This window comes from Acanthopagrus latus, chromosome 15 (assembly GCF_904848185.1).
Source record: "Acanthopagrus latus isolate v.2019 chromosome 15, fAcaLat1.1, whole genome shotgun sequence".
Lineage (NCBI taxonomy): Eukaryota > Metazoa > Chordata > Actinopteri > Spariformes > Sparidae > Acanthopagrus > Acanthopagrus latus.
In genome coordinates, this window is record NC_051053.1 from 19,278,151 (window position 1) to 19,296,074 (window position 17,924).

A 17,924-nucleotide genomic window follows, 5' to 3' on the forward strand; every position below is an offset into this window, starting at 1 on the left:
TCTATCGCTCTAGTCTAAATGCAATACCAGTATTTAACGGTCACTTCTAGATCACAGTGCTGAGAGCTTATCATGATATATGTATGCAAGATTACGTACTTGCTACAGAGAAGTTATTTAGTGGGTAGGGCAGGTCGGCATCCTGAGGTTTCTCTTTGTAGCCGATGAAAGAGCCGTCTGTCTTCAGAAGAAAGTAACGCGGCCGCCAGTTCTTTATGTATTCACCTGAAGGAGAAAGATAGACACAAAGAGAAGATACACTGAATTCATGAGGGCAACAGTGATGATGATGCTGAAGGCAACAGCGCACTTAGAGATAATCATGATTATGATGATAACGATAATATATGGACGTATTAATAGCAATAATGATGATGATTTTAAATACAGATTTTATTCCCTCGACAGCTAAAATCCTATCCGCTCAACTCTTATCTGTCCAGAGGATATCACACACATGTACACACTGATTCGCAGATACAAACTCCCACAGTATGACTCCCACAGCACTTGCCAGATTCAGATCGGATTATCATGTAAAAAAAACGACAAAAACATGTTTACCAGCACAACAACCGAAATATCCATGCCAGAAACATCATCTGGCTGATACATGGGCAGGTGTCGAGGTGATGACCCCGCCACCAAACACACACCAAAGCACACTGCGCACACACAAACACATGTATGTAGTCATAATTTAGGCACATGAAACCACTGGTCGGTGGCAAAGGGGGAAGAAGAGAAGAGGGATGAAATAAGTTGAGACAAGATGAGATGACATGAGATGAGATAAGATTACATACAGGGAATAACCCGTCTTAGACCGCAGCACCAAATAACAACATCTGCTGAGCAGCTGGTGGCCGAGTATTACCCAACTGGCTGGCACAGTCTGCCACTAAGGTGGCACCACAGCTTTATCAGATGACCCGCCGCAGGATTACATGAGTGTCAAACATTTCCACACCACAGAGGCGGATAACACTTACTGGAAACAGCATGGATACACACATGGATTAAAGTACACACATGTGTGGATTCACACGTAGTCGGACGAGTACAATGAGTACAAAATGAGGGAGGAAACCACGCGCACATGGTACACGGCTGAAGTAATACTGAGACACGCTGCTCTGGTGAAAGAAACTGACAATCTCAACACTTTCCAAAGCCGGGAGCTGTGTAAACATTTCACTTTCTCATTTCAAACAACAGAAATAAAAACCACAGAAGGACACAAATGTTCCGTACTTCTCAGCCCCTTTTAATTAACCAGCCATTGCTTGACATGCACACACACAAACACATTTACAAACCTTACGAAGACATACTAATAGACAAAAGTGCATATGTGTCTGCATGCATAAACACACTTATCACCGACACACACACACACACACACACACACACACACACACACACACACACACACACACACACACACACACACACACACACAAACTCGGTAACAGCTCTGATCACCTTTCTTAGGCTAATTCGCTGGGAGAAGAGAATAGGCAGTGTGTGTATGTGTATGTGTTCTATTTGTGACATCCATTTAAAGCGGAAATGACAGCAGGCCGCGCTCGTTAACACGTCGCAGAAAAACACCTGCTCCGCCGAAGGGACCATGCGACTGCCGGGCCTGCCGGTACCTCTGGGTGGTGCTGGTGGTGGAGGTGTGTGTATGTGAGTGTGTGGTGGGGGGGGGCTGATTTGAACCAGCACACAGGGACAGAGAGAGACACAGATAGACACAGATAACAAAATGCTGTTGGGTGCCAGTGCGTCATCAGGATTACCAAATCACACCTCTCTCTCTCCTCTCCTCTCCTCTCTCTCCTCTCCTCTCCTCTCTCAGACTCTATTTTTCTCCTTTTCACAAATACACCCACTCTCTCCTCCTCTCCCGTTTCCTTCCCCTGTTCTTTCAGAAACAAAGCATCTTCTTTGGATCACTCGCTACTGTGAGAGGGGCTGAATGGGAGGGGTGGGAGGAGAGATGGAGGGAGGCATAAGGAAAAAAATTAATTAAGAAAGCAAAGCAAAAATGGAATGGAGGGGAAGGGGGTTGTAAGTGAGTGGAAAGAGAATACCGTATATATAAAGCTAGGGATTAGACTAGCATGTAATCAGTTCAGCAATTTGATGTGCATTGTTCTGCTTCCCTGGAATCAGAATGAGTGTAAGCACACCTAATGAGATTAAATTTGACCAGAAAACTACTTTCATTAGTACTTTGTAAATTAATGTGAGTAAATTTAACAGATATCTGTTATTTAATGTTGTGATCTTTTGTTTAGAAAACCTATAGATGCAGGTTTGTCAAATCTAAATTACAATGGGATGGATACAACACTAAAATCTATTAAAAAAAATAATGCAAAGGAAAAAAAAAAGTTTTCTTCTGTAGAGAATGTGTCAGACATAGGGGTGGGTTTTTAAAAAACTGATTTTGAATGACAAAGCTGAATGAACAAGACATTCATTCATGTTCTGCACCGCTAGCAAAGCATGGACAAGCTTGCAAAAGGACTGCCAGTTAAATATAAAGTGAACGATGAAAGTACACCAAACGTGACGAAGATCAAAACAAAGACAAGACAATATGACAAGGCTTGTCTCACCTGTTTCAACGGTAGGTGATTAAGAGAGACCAAAGCGTGCTATGTGTCTCAAAATATCAGCAGTGTGAAACCGAACGAGATAAGACACCACTTAGAGACAGAACTCTAAATTTAGTGCAAAGTTTAGTATGAAAGAGATTCGTTCCTTATTTAGTTATTTCAGTAAGATGTCACACTTAATGTGCAGCTTTGTATTAATTACAGACAATGTTAATGCAAACTGCAGCAACTGCAATTTTTGGGAACCACTTATTTCAATGATCTGATATTGATTCATAAAGTCCCAACTTTGATCCTTGAACATATGTAGATGCATGTCGGGGTGCAAAATTAAAACCCGCCAAGCACCAAAAAATGGGTAGATTTTCAGTTTGGCAAGTAAATCTCTAAAGGCTATCTGCCTTGAAACTATGCTGAGAGTTTCTTCAGTGTTTTAGTGTCATTCACACTGCTTAAAGTAAGGAATTAAAGTGCACTTTTATGCACCTCAGAAACTCAAAGGTGCTTAAAAGGCAAAGAGTTTAATTCTTATTTCTTATTTTCCATTGCTGAAATACAGAGGCCTACATCTCTCGTTACATTCTTGTTCTTTCACTGCAGCATTTTTAATAATTCGATGCTTGAATCAGAACAACATGCCATTCATTTCGACGCAGGGTGATTTTAAAGCACAAATCTACATAATCAATTAGCTAATGTAAACACTAGTATTCTAATCACGCACCAGATTTTACTGTTCCTTGTACAATTTACAATATTAGTTCTCTTTCTCTGTCTTTCATAGCGAGGAACAAATGGTACACTAACAGAAATATACATAACATTTGGGAAATCAGTGGTGATACCCAGCTTTTAAAAAAAAGGTCACGATTCAATGTTGTGGACACATATATATAAGTCTTTAGTACGTGGTATTGTACAGGTGTTAAGCTTCTGTGGGTTCACATAACAAAAAAAATTACCTAAAAAAATGCAATGAAGGAAACAAACTGATGATCTGATAAAGAGAAACTCTGCTTGACTTCAAAGTAGAAAGGAGAAAAGAGATGTATTGACTAACAAAATGGATGAGGATAAACAGAAAGTTAAACTGATAAAACTATTATAAACTGGCAGTGATGACTGGCTTGCTGGTCCAAGTCCAGTCATTTCTCTGAGTCAGTTTCTAGATGAAGTGTCCAACCAATGGAAGCCTGTGGCTGGCCACTTCATCGCTCAGCTGTCCAGTACAACTGAAAACATTTAAGCAATCCTTCTGGCCGGGCATAGACAGCATGTATATGTGTGTGTTTGTGTGCGAGTGTGTGTTTGTGTGTGTACACGTCCACTGGGGGGCGGGGGAGGGGGCAGCCAGGGGTGGCACAGACGGAGAGAGGAGATGGACAGTTGTCCACACATGGCGTTCCAAACAAACACAGGCATGCGCACGCTCATACACGCACACACACAAACCGACACAATTCAGTTTCGACCGTTCCAATTCTCCGAATGATCCAATGGTGTTCTGTCAAGCTATCCCGTCTTGGCCCTGCCTGTAATGAGTCCAGCGAGCTCTCCCACTCTGGACAGCTTGTCTGGGGAGCCACATGTCTCTAGTTTGGACTGCTGGAGAAAACAGAACAGCCGGTCTCCTTCCCACACCATCTCTCTCGGACTCCTCACTTCAGTTTCATTTAGTTTTCTGCACAACTTTACTTTTCCCTTAAGGCCAATTAGTAAATACTACACTATACAGTGCTTATGACAACAGGAGTCTCTTGTTTCTTGTTAGAACGACAGGATATCAGAAATACAGGACAACGTGGGTGATCTGAAACATCTAAGGAACAGTGGATATTTAGGAGGAGAAGATAAACCATTTTGAAGTGTGTTTAAATGTTCAGTTAAATTTGTTCAAAACAGAGACAAAATGTAGACTTGAGAAGCTGGTCTAAAGTGCTCTCCTACAGACTGCTTTTCTAAAATTCTGCTGTAGGGACGTATAAAATAACATGAAGCCAGAAGACAATAATTAAGCTACCAGCAGCCGTATCCACTGTACTTAAATAATTACCTAATTAAGCCTTAAACTAAAGAAAGGAGTGATGGAAAGTGAAAAGGTTGCATCTTTCCCTGGGTCTCTCAACCCTTCAAGACCTGTCATTTTAAGCTTTTTTCATAAGCCACAAACTACAAATTAAAAACTTCTTAAAAGTCATTTTGGAATTTCTAGGAGAAATAACTCATGCTGGCACATCCTCCAGTTGCAGCTTGTGGATTTAGAAGTAAGAGGCAGGAGATGAATCAGCTGTGACTGTGTCCGTTCCAAGCTTTCTGATTGGACAATTACAACAACGCACTGACTAACTGTCACTCAATTAGCGGACTGATTAACTATTCATTTCAGGACAGAGGGGGAAAAGGGGAGAGAATGAGAGTGAGAAATGCAGAGAGGAAAATATGAGACAGGTACAAGTGGTAAGGCTGAACTTCAGCCAGCAAGACGGAAACTTTGCAGTCTCTCTCCGTCTCTCCATCTCGAGCTCCCTCCTTCAGGACACCAGCACACCTCTGCTCTTCTGCTTTGCCGGATTGCCACATTTCAGCAGAGACTGAGACAGACGAAAAGCAGGAAAAACCTTGATGACAATTAAATAAATAACTCCATAACTATGTGAGCTCACCAGCCATTTGTTAATCAACCCAAACAGGGATTTAATTTAATGCTTTGGCCGAGGCTGGAGCTGATATGCAGATGGCGCAGAGACGGGGCTGTGTGACTGGCACTCTGGGAGCTGGAGGGGTGGCGGGCGGCGGCGGCGGCGGTGGTGTATAGAGGTAGGGGAGGGGAGGCGGATGGAGAGGGTGGGGAGGAGGCTCTGCCACGTTCCAGCACATACACAGCAGCTCACCGGCAGGGAGAGGAATGTGTCGTCTGGCCGCATGACAACACACACACACAAACTCTTACATGTATAAACACACATACGCACACACACACACACACACACACGCTCCGTGTTTAGAACAGTAGTGTTTGGCTGACATGGGATAGAATAAATAACAAAATTACTGACCAAGTGCCTGAGTAACTGGATAGTTGGTCACCAGACTGACCAAAGGAGAAAATAAGAGACTTCCTACAGGTGGAGGGCAGGTATTAAATGTGCTGTGTTCAAATGCTGAAACAATTCAAATAACTGACTAGTCTATCAAAAGATGATAAATTATTCACATTAGTCAATGAGAAAACAAAAAACATGTGTTGCTTCTAAAATGCAAAATTGTTCTGCTTCTCTCTGTTTTATATATCACTATAAATTGAATACATTTGGGTTTTGGGCTGTTGGTCGGACCAAAAGAAGACCAGAGTAGATGCCATAGACCAAACCTTACACACTAACGACAGATTATTTGACAAAAAAACAATTAATCACCGGCTCTTTTGATAATCAAGTAATTTTTTCCCTCTCAGATGTGAATATTCTCTGGTAGCTTTTTCTGTTCTATGACAATAGACTGAATATGTGACAGACTGAACAAATTAATTATCTGAGAAAATAATTGACCGATTAAAGCTGCTGTAAGCCTCATCATCATCATTTTAGCAAACTTTCCGTCTGTTCTTCAGTAAGCAATCCCCTCCTTCCCCTGTTCATCACCACACTTGCATAACTCTTCTTTCTTGTTCTCTGTCCTGTTTGGAGTAAGTGGGCAGGAACACTAGAATATTTCTCTTTTCATTGACTGAATGAGCAGAGGGACGAGAGACATGGGCCATTAACCAAAAACTGACACTATAACAGTGATTAATGTTGGAACACAGAGCTATTTAACATTCATATTAATAAGAGCACTTTAGTTTATGTCAGTTTTGATTGACAGTTATAACATGTAGTTGCAGCCCTTGCCCTAACAGCATTAAATTACTGCACAGTCCAAACATATCTCACATAGTTAAAGCTAAATGCAAATCACGAATACACACCTCAGCAGCATGGGATTTGCACACATGAAACAGCAGCAGAATGCAGTTAAACTGGTGGGTGTGTTTGAGCTGAAATGGTTGGCTGGCAGCTTGAACTGATCTCCTTATAGACTAAGGTCAATACACCTCCAGACACAACAGCGAGGGGAGGGTTTTCATATGTTTACGTATGTGGGCATTAGTGGCTGGTGCTTGAGTAAAAGCAGTGATGCACAGGGAGGAGAGAGAGGAAGAGAGATTTGCTAAACAGCAGCCAAGTTAGTAAGTGATGAAGGGTGGAGGTGCCTGTGTGAAGTACAGAGGGCACAAGGGTCAAGAAAGTGGAGAATTGTGTGGTAAGACGCTTGAGAAAGACATCTGTCTCTGAGTTTGTCCATGTTGCACAGCTGTACATGAATCTTGCAGTCACTCACTCTCAGCATTGAGGGAAAACAATGAATAAATAGCAATTCAGTGATTTCTTTGCACATTCTATACAGTCTATTTAACAGTGCATGTGTCAGTTTATGTTGCTATGGCTGTGTGTGTGTGACCCCGACCCCAGTAGTTCTAACTCCAGCCTGCTCAGACATCTTAAGACGAATCCAGGCTCTTCAAAGCCAATCCACTTACAGTGCATTAGTCTCATTACCACATCGGGACTGGACTGGTGTTTGTGTGTGTGTGCATGTACGAGTGCTTTAAATAAATGGACCATCACTGACGACACAAAAGTAGCACTGTGTTCTACCTGTAAGAGTTCAGGAGGCATTTTTGTCACTTGTGTATTGATGACTTGTGTAAGACTCGACCGAGTGGGCAAAAAAGATATGAAGAATCAAAGAACTGAATTCAGTTTGAAGCTGGGGCTGCAGCTGGGTTTAAAGGTTTAGTACTGGAGTAATTGTGCAAGCCTGTGGCTCAGTCGATGGAATGAGGAAAAAGAAGAAGGCTGAGCATGACAATTAACAAGAGAGAGAAAAAGACAGAAAGAGAGAGGCAGGCTTCAGTGTTAGAGGTTAAGGCTATGACAGTGACAGAGTTGGGACAGGGCAGGGCCGCCACAGGGCGGCCAGATTGAGTGGAAACCCATGAGAGTGTGGCCATCCCTTGGGGCCCACAAGGAGATTTCATCCAGCCAGCTGCACACAGCCAGATCCTCCTGGTAGACTGTGCTGGATGCACACACACAGACATGCACACACCAATGCAGGCTGCCCTGGTGCCCCTCTGCTCTCCCAGCTGGTATAAAAAGAGGCACATGCACACACACAAATGACATATTAGAGGTTTAAAATGTTGCCATTACGTAACACTGAGATTCACCCTCTTTCAATGAATTTCCCCTTCTTTTATTTCTGCTGCATATATTTTATAGTGTTTGTCCCCTTCCCCTCCTCAGTCCTCTCCTGCAGTACCACTACAGTCCAGTAGATGGTGGTGGCTCCCTGGAGCATGGTGGCCACCGCTGTGATACTGACACAGAGCTGGAGAGTGACGGACAGATGCACAGCAGCCAAGATGCCTTACATCCTAATCCCTCTAACAGCACTGGTGTGTGCGTGTGTGTGTGTACAAATATACATATGTAAGATCAGCACTTGTGTGTACCTGTCAGGTGTAAGTGTGTGTATTTCTGTACACAGGCATTCAGTCAGCTTAAATCTGTATGTGTGTGTTTATACATGTGTTTGCTCATCTGTGTTGTCAGGGAGGAGGCAGGGTCCGTTGCTTCCTAAAGCACCCTAGGATTAGTGCGGTGTTAGCATATTAGCATCTTAGCTGGAGGGCTGCTGCTTAACACCACCTGTGCCAGACAGGAGGCTATGGAGGCTACTCAGCTACACCCCCACCCTTCTCCACCCCCCCACCCACAAACACTCACATATGTAGACACACGAACACACACACATACACACAGTGGGTGGGTGAAGGTCACTTAGTACAGCAACTTTAAGCTTACTGTCTTAATACTTAATACTGTAACTACTTTGTCTCTTCACATGCTGCATTCTTACAACAAAGTCACATTCAAATTAATCTCACATTATTTTCAACATATAAAAAATATAAGGTAAACGTCCAGCAAGTTTTCGGGACATTACTGTGAAAACGGAGAGATGGCCATTTACATCAAGAACAGCTTTGCTGCTTGTGTCATTAGCTTAACCCATAACCCATAAATTAAGGTCCTTGTAAAAATCCTTACAAGATGTTTATTAACATTTTTAGACTAAATAAACATAAAAAATGCATGATTCAAGGCTGCTCAACAGACAGGCAAATTACTTTGCAGACATACAGTATTTGTTTAATACTGATGTATTGGGTTTGATCTAAAATTATGAGAAGGAAATGCCAGAAGGCAAAACATCTCTAGAGATTCACTTTCACTTTTCACAACTAAACTCTCTTTGTATTCCAAATAAGAAGAGACATGTAACACCAAATAATAATAAAAACTTGTTGCAATTTAGAAAGTGTACAACTAAAGGTTTTCCTCCTTAATTTTGTAATTCAAAAGGGTTTTGTTATGGCCTCTCTGCAATGCTTAATGGTTTTCTGCTCCATACTCTTCTGTTTGCAGAGGCCTGCCTGAAGCAGGAGACACACCTGGGTCCAGTGTAACCTTCAGTACAGTACATAGGGCTGGGTCAGCCTCCAGTCCAGTAAAAACTCTCTCTTCAGTAATTGTTCAACAGACTTGCCATACTGATGAACCACAACATGCACATCGCTGTCAGGAAGTTAAGCACATACTATAGCCATACAGGAGGATGTATAAATAGGATATATAAGATTATCATTATCATTAACCAAACGAGGAAAACTCAGGTTTATGTCTAGATTATATGAAGAATATTTAACACATCTCAGTTAGAGGGTTTATTTCTCCATCCACATATCCATCCTCCCACACAAGCTCTACCAAGACATATCATGGCATTCAAAACACAAAGACTGATCTGTTTAGATGTCTTCTAGTATGTCAAGAAGGTAAAAATACAAACCAAGCAAACCGGTACAAAAGGCCCCTGCATTCAAAGCCCCAATAACATTAGGAATGCCATGCTGCTTGTGTTCAGAAAGCAGTGGATCCAATGCGATTAGGAAAGGCACACACAGCCAATGAGCAGGCTAATCAAATTGCACTGATTGCTGGTGTATTGCCTCTCTCTGTTTTCTCTTCTGGATGGCATTGTGTGTTGGCATAATTGATCTCTTCATTTATTTTATAGCATTGAAGTTCACATTATACAGTTAATTTACAAAACATTGTACATACCAAATCATACCATTGTATCTCATGTGTGTATTGTTGCAATGTATGTGATTGGTGGAGATGAACCAACTGACCAAAATTCAGTTTTTACCTTTCACAATAAGAGTCCTGGACATGCCACTGTACACTGCGTAATGACTTGTTTATCACTAGTATAGTAAAAATAATGTTCATATTGTGCATTGATAAGCACTCAGAGTAGAGGGTTTCTTAGACACTCCTCATTTAAATCTGACATTCGCATTCAAATTCTTAATCTGTTCCTTTGTCTCATTGGATGTAAAACAAGCCAATCAGAGGAACAGAGTAAGGCAGCTGGACCAATCGGTCAATGAGAGTAGCTGTCGATCAGAACAAGGAGGGGAGGGTCAGGAGATGGACACAGCTGTCCTACTGTTGCCTACAACAGACAGGGTGCAAGGAGTGTGTGTGTCTGCGTGCATGTGTGTGAGTGGGGGGGGTCAGCCAGCCCAACCCTGTCCAGTTGAGCAGTGGTGAACAGGTGCAAAGCTTTACACACGTGTGTGCGTGTGTGTGTGTGTGAGTCACTATTATTCCAGAGTGGTTGGCTCTGTATTATTAATTCAGAAATGCTGGGCTGGGGCTGTGTGCGGCAGCTGGCGTTACGTGTGCATGCATGTGGTTGAATGTGTGTGTGTGTGTGTGTGTGTGTGTCTGGACAACATCAGAACCCCCTGGTCTTTTGTGGAGCCCTCCCCTCCACCCTGCTTCAATTCTGAAGCAGCAGAGAAGCATTGTGCTGTATGTCTCCCCTGTCTGCCTGTAAACTTATACACATGCACACGCTCACACACAGCATACTCTGTAAACACAAATACACACACACACACACACACACACACACACACACACACACACACGCATATACGCACACACACTAAAGCACAATAGCCCAGCCCAGCAGGCTAGAATAAACAATCAAGCACTATACCCCAACTACTGTCAAGTGCACCCCCAGCCTTGCCCGCCCTCCCACACACACACACACACACACACACACACACACACACACACACACACACACACCAGCCCAGCCTTATTCTAAAGGTTCCATTCATGTGTTGCATTAAAGGGCCGACACTAAGTGCTCTCCACCTCACTAACTGCTGCTCTCTGCTTTCCCCTCTGTCCTGGCTACCTGTATGTTGCTCCACCTGCCCAAGTGTGGGCCCATCTGTCTATCAGGGTCCATTCACACTGGGCATGTTTGGTTAAGTTAAGTTAAACTCACTTACTCTATAAACTGACCCTAGATTTATGCTTTAACTTATGATAATGAGGTAAAAATTGATTGCACTATGTAATGGATCAGTATTTACAGTAGTTCCATATAAACTTTGCTATTAGTGTATAATTTTGCCTGCCACTGGGCACGGGGTCACACTGGAAAAGGAAGGTTAACTGGTGATTAATTTCTATTATGGACTACATGACTGAATAAACTGGTGCTGTGTTGTTGTTATTTGCGACCAAAATAATCCAGTTGTTTTTGCAACAGTGCCGCCAACAATACCACTTGGAAACACAAGCTGGAGAAGTTGTCAGTTGCCACTTTGATTATGGTTTGTGTGGACTAGTATTAGGCCAATAGACAATGGCATCATGTTAATCACCAACCGCTGAGCCCTGTACCATCGCAACATTATCATTTAAAAAGTTCCCTTCCAGAGGGCACAAAAAGTAGTGTGTCCCCTAACATATGGCAGAGAAAATAAAACAAAGTTATTACTGCTCAATGCATGTTTTCTGATTAAACCTCCCCAGTTAGGTGAACCCAAGACACTTAGTTCCATCAGTGGCAGCTGTGTTTTTTCTTGTTAGTGTGTTTCTCTAAATCAGGCTTTTGTTATTTGCATATTCTTAGCTTAGCCTGGCTACCTTTGTTTCAAGCTTGGTGAGTTGACAAAGACTATTTTAAATGTGGCATGGGGATGCCTGTCAGACGCTTACCATGCTGGGATGTGAAAACTGATCTTACAAGAAAAAAGTAGGAAATGGCGAGTAACTACAGTGTTGTGCTAATAAGCAACAATTATTTCATGATGATTGTCATATGCTGATTTGGTGGACATTGCCAAACCCTAGTGTGGACAGGTGAGTGCCTGGCCCGGTGTGACACCACCGGATTGTATGAGCTAAAAGACATGATTGTATCTGGATAAATCACAGTTTTATGGATAGTTGGAGGAATGTGATAGGCTGCAGTTAACCATGCATGTAAAGCAGAACATTACAAAAGGAAGCAAGGGCACAACTCAGTCTCATCTGATTCTCACACAATCAGTCATGCTCTATCACGCATATCTGACATGCCTAAGTTACAGAGACTGGAATCATATTAGTTTTGGCTCATCTGCTGCTAAAAGTCCCTGATGTCTCATGCAGACAGTTTACCAAAACACTGTCCAATCAAATAGCTGCTTGTAAGCCCATGTGACTTTTGTTTACAAGATGCTGTTTGCCTGTGATTAGGCAGTGTTCATGAACTACTGGAGAGTTTGGGCTAACAAAATCACAGTGTGATTGCAATTAGTGACTACTGTGTGCCTGTCTGTCACACTCAGAGGTGACAGACAGCTCTATATGTCGGTCCATCTCAGACTAACTCTTCTCCCTCTCCATCCCTGAGAGCTGGTGTTTGTCATGTTGTAACGTCTGTTTGTCTAAGAGGCTGTGTTTGACACATGTCCAACTCAGCTGGCCAGCATCAGGCACTTGGGGCTTTGAGACAATTCAAATGAAACAAAGATGACTATATTAGGGCCTCAACAGACAAATGATTTTCATTCTGGATTGATCTGTTGATTATTGTCTTGACTGATTTCTAGATTTTCTTAACTTTCCTCTTTTGTCCAAAATCATAGACAGTTTACTCTCAAAGAGGGCACCAGAAACTATTCACATCTACAAAGCAAATTAGAGAATTCCACTTTTTTTTTTCTTTAAAAGAAGCAATCAAACCAGTAAACCCATTCTTCAAATAGTTGCTTATTTATTTATTGGTGAAACCTGTCAGTTAATCGTTGCAGTAGTAGACTGTGTTATCTATGTTTTAATGAGTATAAAACAAAAAGAAAGTCAAATAGTTTCTTGAAATAATCACTAAATGCGTATTTTACTGTTTGTTGTCCTTCTGCATGATTATTCCACATTATTGTTTATTTCTTGAAAAATAAGTCTCAGTCAAAGCACATAATGAACATTAATCACATTCTCCATCAGGAGCAGAAAAAAATGTATTAAACAGAGCGGCCAGACTAAATTCTGTATTTTACCAAACTCATTCAACGGTTTAAATCCAACTGCTATAGATAAAATCTACTTCAGCCATTATGGACTGTGTATTAATCAAGGACATTTTCATGATTTGTTTTATGATTTACGATTTAATGTAGTTATTTTTACTTTTTTCATAACAAGTTATGATACATGATATTGTCTTTAGATGCAGAAAAAATCTCATCTCAAATCTCAAGAATACATGTGAAACCACCACAATATTGCCGTAACATGGCTCCCTTACCCTGCAAAGTAAATAATGAGCAGGCCGTTTCCCAGGTCTATTCAAACTCAAGATATTGTGAAGAAACACTCAAACCACGGAGCAATATCTGAATATGGCAGATGTTCGTCTTCTTTTCTTCTCTGTTCTCCCCCTCCAACTCCTCTCATACAGCAGTCTGCCATTGTACCTCGTGGTCGGCCTCGATGCTGTGAGACATCTGCACCTCACTCCCTGTTTCTTTCTTTTCCTTCTCATCTTTCCTCTGTATACACACACATAGAACTTTCTTCTTGATGACAGATGGCAAGTCAACAATTGTACAGCATCAGTCTCTCAAAAAACACACACACGCGCACACACACACACGCGCACACACACTCACACACACACACCGCATGCACACACAAACAAACACCACCTCCTTGTCCTCCTGTCCCTTTGTGCCCAATCCCCTGTCAGATGTCTTGATTTGTTTCTTACAGCTGAGTGTATGCATAACTGTGTGTGTGTGTCCCTCTTTACCTTGGTATATTAAACACCAGTTTAATGAGAGTTTGGTGAGGTGCAGGCCCCAGCCAGTGGACCATATGGGGGACATTTAGCCCCTTCAGATCACTGAGCCAAGCTTCCCTGACATGATTACCACCACCGTCCGCTTCTCTACACTAGTTTCAGATTGGAACGAGGAATTTTGTCATGGATAGCTAATTAATGACTGGAGATTGGCAACCAGAGACGGAGGAGGTTGAGGGAGGATGAAAAATTCTCTCACTCTTCTTCTCTATTTTTAATCAGGCTAACTGAGAACTGGTCCACTTGGCATCCAGATGAGCATTTCCACACCTCTTCAGAATGAATCTTTGTCCATATACATACACCTCAAAAACACATTTCCCATGATGTGTTGTGGGTCCCTACTAAAAGCAGCAAGAATACTGTATACTCTGGTCGGTTGCTTAGCTACAGAAAATACCATAAACGAGACAGGGAAACGTGACTGCTTTTGACAGAATTGTCCTGGGTGACTATTTTGTCAGCAAAATATTGTGAGCAGCCAATTGTGTCTCTCTTTGTCATTGCATCATCAATGTCCATTTGTGTCTTTATAAATATTAACAATATAACCTCCATTCTGTTAGTGTACAAACTCTGTTGTGTTGTAGTTTCAAAAAATCTCTGCTTATTCCAAAGGGTCAATTTTCAGTGACCTAGAATGCTGTTTACATGTGTACAAAAGGCCAAAACCTATAGAAAATGACTTGAACTGACTAAGTGGGCCTAATTGAGATTCTGTAAAACATGCACAGATGAGCAATGCAAGCACATGAAACACTCATGTTACAGGCCTGTCACATGGTTACACAGTGTCACATTTTCTTGTGGGTTTCAAACAGACATCCATTTGTCCATGCTTTCCAAATATTGATCGCATTTTACACACTTATGTACTGTACACAATGTCTTTATTGTACATCTATGTGAATGCATGGTAGGCTCAAATTTTCACTGTGTCTGTGTGGCACAGCAGGCCGAAGCTAGTGTCTTAGATAATCCTGTCAGACAGATTACAGGTGGGAAGCTATAAATAGACAGACTGTCCCTTTAACCTGGCCACTGTGACTTCGACATGCAGCTCAACTATTCAGTCAGGCATAATAGGAGCAAACTCAAAAATAAAAGTAATAACATGGCTGCAATGGCACTATGTGTTAGCCAACATATTAACATGTTAACTAACATTAATTCATTCATTCATTCAGATAGACATCACTTAAAGGAGCTACTTGTAATTCCCAGCCATTCACCTCAAATGAAGGGGGGCAGTATTTCTCCCCTTCTCAGTGTTACTGATGCATTTTTTTTTCTTCCACAATAAATGCTAAACAAATGTCTTGGGGGTATACATCATACACTGCGAGGTCAGGACTAGGTTGACTGTGGACTGTGTGTGTCACAATTTCGATTCTAAGTGGAAAATCTGTCTAAATATGCCTTTAATTTCGATAAAATAAATCAAAGGCAGATTTATGATTCTTTCAGTTTTTGCTTTTTACACTCTAACAACACCTGCTCACACACATCTGAATAGAAACACAAAACTTCAAAGACAACATAGCTAGTGTACCAGTAGCTTGCAGATGCACTTCGAGACACTTATAAAGGATGCATGAAAATGATCAAATGACTGAAACCAGAGGTAACTCCAGCAGAGTCGGAGATGAACAGAACAGAACAGAACAGAACAGAATTGAACTGAACTGCCAACACTGCCAGAGATGCTCAATTGATTTGTTTGGCTAGAGGGTTTACTCAAGACCAACTAGAGGAACTGAACTTTGTAACAAACTGAATTGCAACGATTGTTGCTTATTGTTGAATCCTCAAAGGGGACACAAAGTCACCAAGCAATTTTCATAGAATATCCTCAACTCAAAAACTGAATCAGATCTTAACCTTAAAAATAAAGTCAATTCGAATCATGAGTTTGGAGAATCGTGACTAACCCTGTGTTCATTGTGTCTTATAAGTTAAAGTGGGTAGTAAAGTGTCTGCATGAGCTGCTTCAATGTAACTTTTATGTAAACTGAACTGATGCTCTGCTCTACAAATGAAGCAACACAGAGCTTTGTGCTACAGTAGTAAAGAGGAGAAACTGCAGCAAGCATGTAGCTGGTGTTTCAGAGCAACAATGGTTGTCTAGTTGCCCTTAGCAACCAGATGTAGGCAACTGTCCACAAATGTGGTTGGTGTGATTGCCCCTGTCGAAACCACTTCTCCTGTGCCAAAAAAGAAAATAAGAGTAGTTTACCAAAAAAAAGAGTGCCCAATTCCAACTTTTACTGCATAGTCAATCTACTGGCATAAATGTGTTTAACAAATTAAAACAGTATCACATTCAAACTCACAGAATAGCAGCAAGTTACAGATCAATATTTTATCGAGGTGGCGATATGAGATCAAATGGTCACACTCTGGGGTTCTTCTCCTGCCAGCCAACACTTACACTAGCTGTTAGCCACTAGGCACTAATCTGTTGGCCTAAATCAGCCAAACCAACCCCCACTCTAACCTGCCTCCTCTAATCAGCCCAAAGCCTACTCCAACCAGCCCACAATACTTCAAGACGTTGGACTACACACTACCCCCCTGGACTAATCTGTCCGTTAGCACATTTAAACATAGAATCTGCTTTCAGCTTGAACTTAAATTGCTTTATTAAATAAGGACAGAGCTGCTACAGCCAATAGATTGCCATGGAACAAAACAGAAACATGTAACAGTTCATGAGGAAATTAAGAACCCAGGATCCATATGACTTCATAAAGGCTCTGGCTTTGATTAACTTTCATGCTGTCAAATTCAGTATTAGACATGATTTGTAAAAATGCAACAATAAATATATGTTTATGCAATATGTGGATTACACCAGGAATATTGAGATGATAAACTGATGATTATAGAAATCCACAATACATCATTTGTTTGTTTTGTATTTTGGGTTCAACTGTCAAAAGCTCCAAGTTTAAGCAGTGATTTTCAGGGTATCACTGTGAAAGGGAAGGAGCATAAACTTGCAACAATCTAAAATATCATCCTCAGCTATATGATTAATCATTACCAGTAGATGATATACAATATCTTGATCGCAGTCATTACTAATCAAGTAGATCGGGGTGATGGGTAGCATGTGACTAAGTAGCCAATGTAAAACACTTTGTTGTTAAATGTATCTGATGCATTGTTGTAATGTTTATTGTCATAGTTGTATTTGCTTGACAGCTGCCACAGACATAAAATAATAAATATCAAACAATTTCTAGAAGAATAATAAACATAACTAACAAACAGTGTCAATGAATATAATTAACATGTAAATATAACATGTAAATGCATGTGCAAGCACTCATCCAGGCAGTGATCAAATGTTTGCAGTGAGCATTTCTATGAACCCACTACAAACTAATCCCATTACTCAACCTATCCTCCCATCACTCTGTCTGTCTTCCTCTATCCAAGTTTTCCTTCTGCAGTGATCAGCACTCCATTCATTGATCCATTCATTCATTTATCCAAGTCTGCCTTACTCTACATTAGTTCATTCATTCTCTCATCCATTAATCCATCTCTCTGTATGGACATTACAAGGATGCTTCCTCTCACTTACCACTCATCTTATTAACTGATGGAGGCTGCAGAGTTATACAGCTCCCACTGAGAGTTGCTACATTCAAAACAGCAGTACCAACACAGCTATCATGCAGTTTGGTGTCAAAAGTACACATTCACTTCCCTCCATGCCCCTTCTTTAACAGGGTGTCAAAAGTTATCTAAGAAACAGGAGTAGATACATAAAATACTATCAAGCTGCAGTCTCATTGCAGCACTTTTTATTCACCACATCCGCCAGTGCATGGACCAGATTTGTTGCCAAAAAGTAGTAAGTAAGCATGATAAAAATTTACCTGATAAACTGTCTGCCTGATGTTGAGAAATTTCTGTTAGCAGCTATTTATCGATTGTAATTTGTGACCCATGTTT

The 17,924-nt window shown here is 41.3% G+C and overlaps 1 protein-coding gene across 7 annotated transcripts in view; it reads right to left on the minus strand.

The window, feature by feature from the left end:
- The window catches only part of LOC119033152 (RAC-gamma serine/threonine-protein kinase), a 57,502-nt gene that overhangs the window by 25,645 nt on the left and 13,933 nt on the right, over positions 1-17,924 (minus strand). For 4 of the 7 annotated variants that reach the window (XM_037122839.1, XM_037122836.1, XM_037122838.1 and 1 more), the window contains exon 1: positions 100-226. Coding sequence is in view for 2 of the 7 variants with exons in the window: in XM_037122833.1 (XP_036978728.1) it covers positions 100-225 (126 nt within the window). In the remaining 5 variants the exon portion in view is untranslated. Of the gene's footprint in view, positions 1-99; positions 227-17,924 lie in introns of those variants that run through there. The other 3 variants (XM_037122833.1, XM_037122834.1, XM_037122837.1) reach the window with 2 other exon arrangements.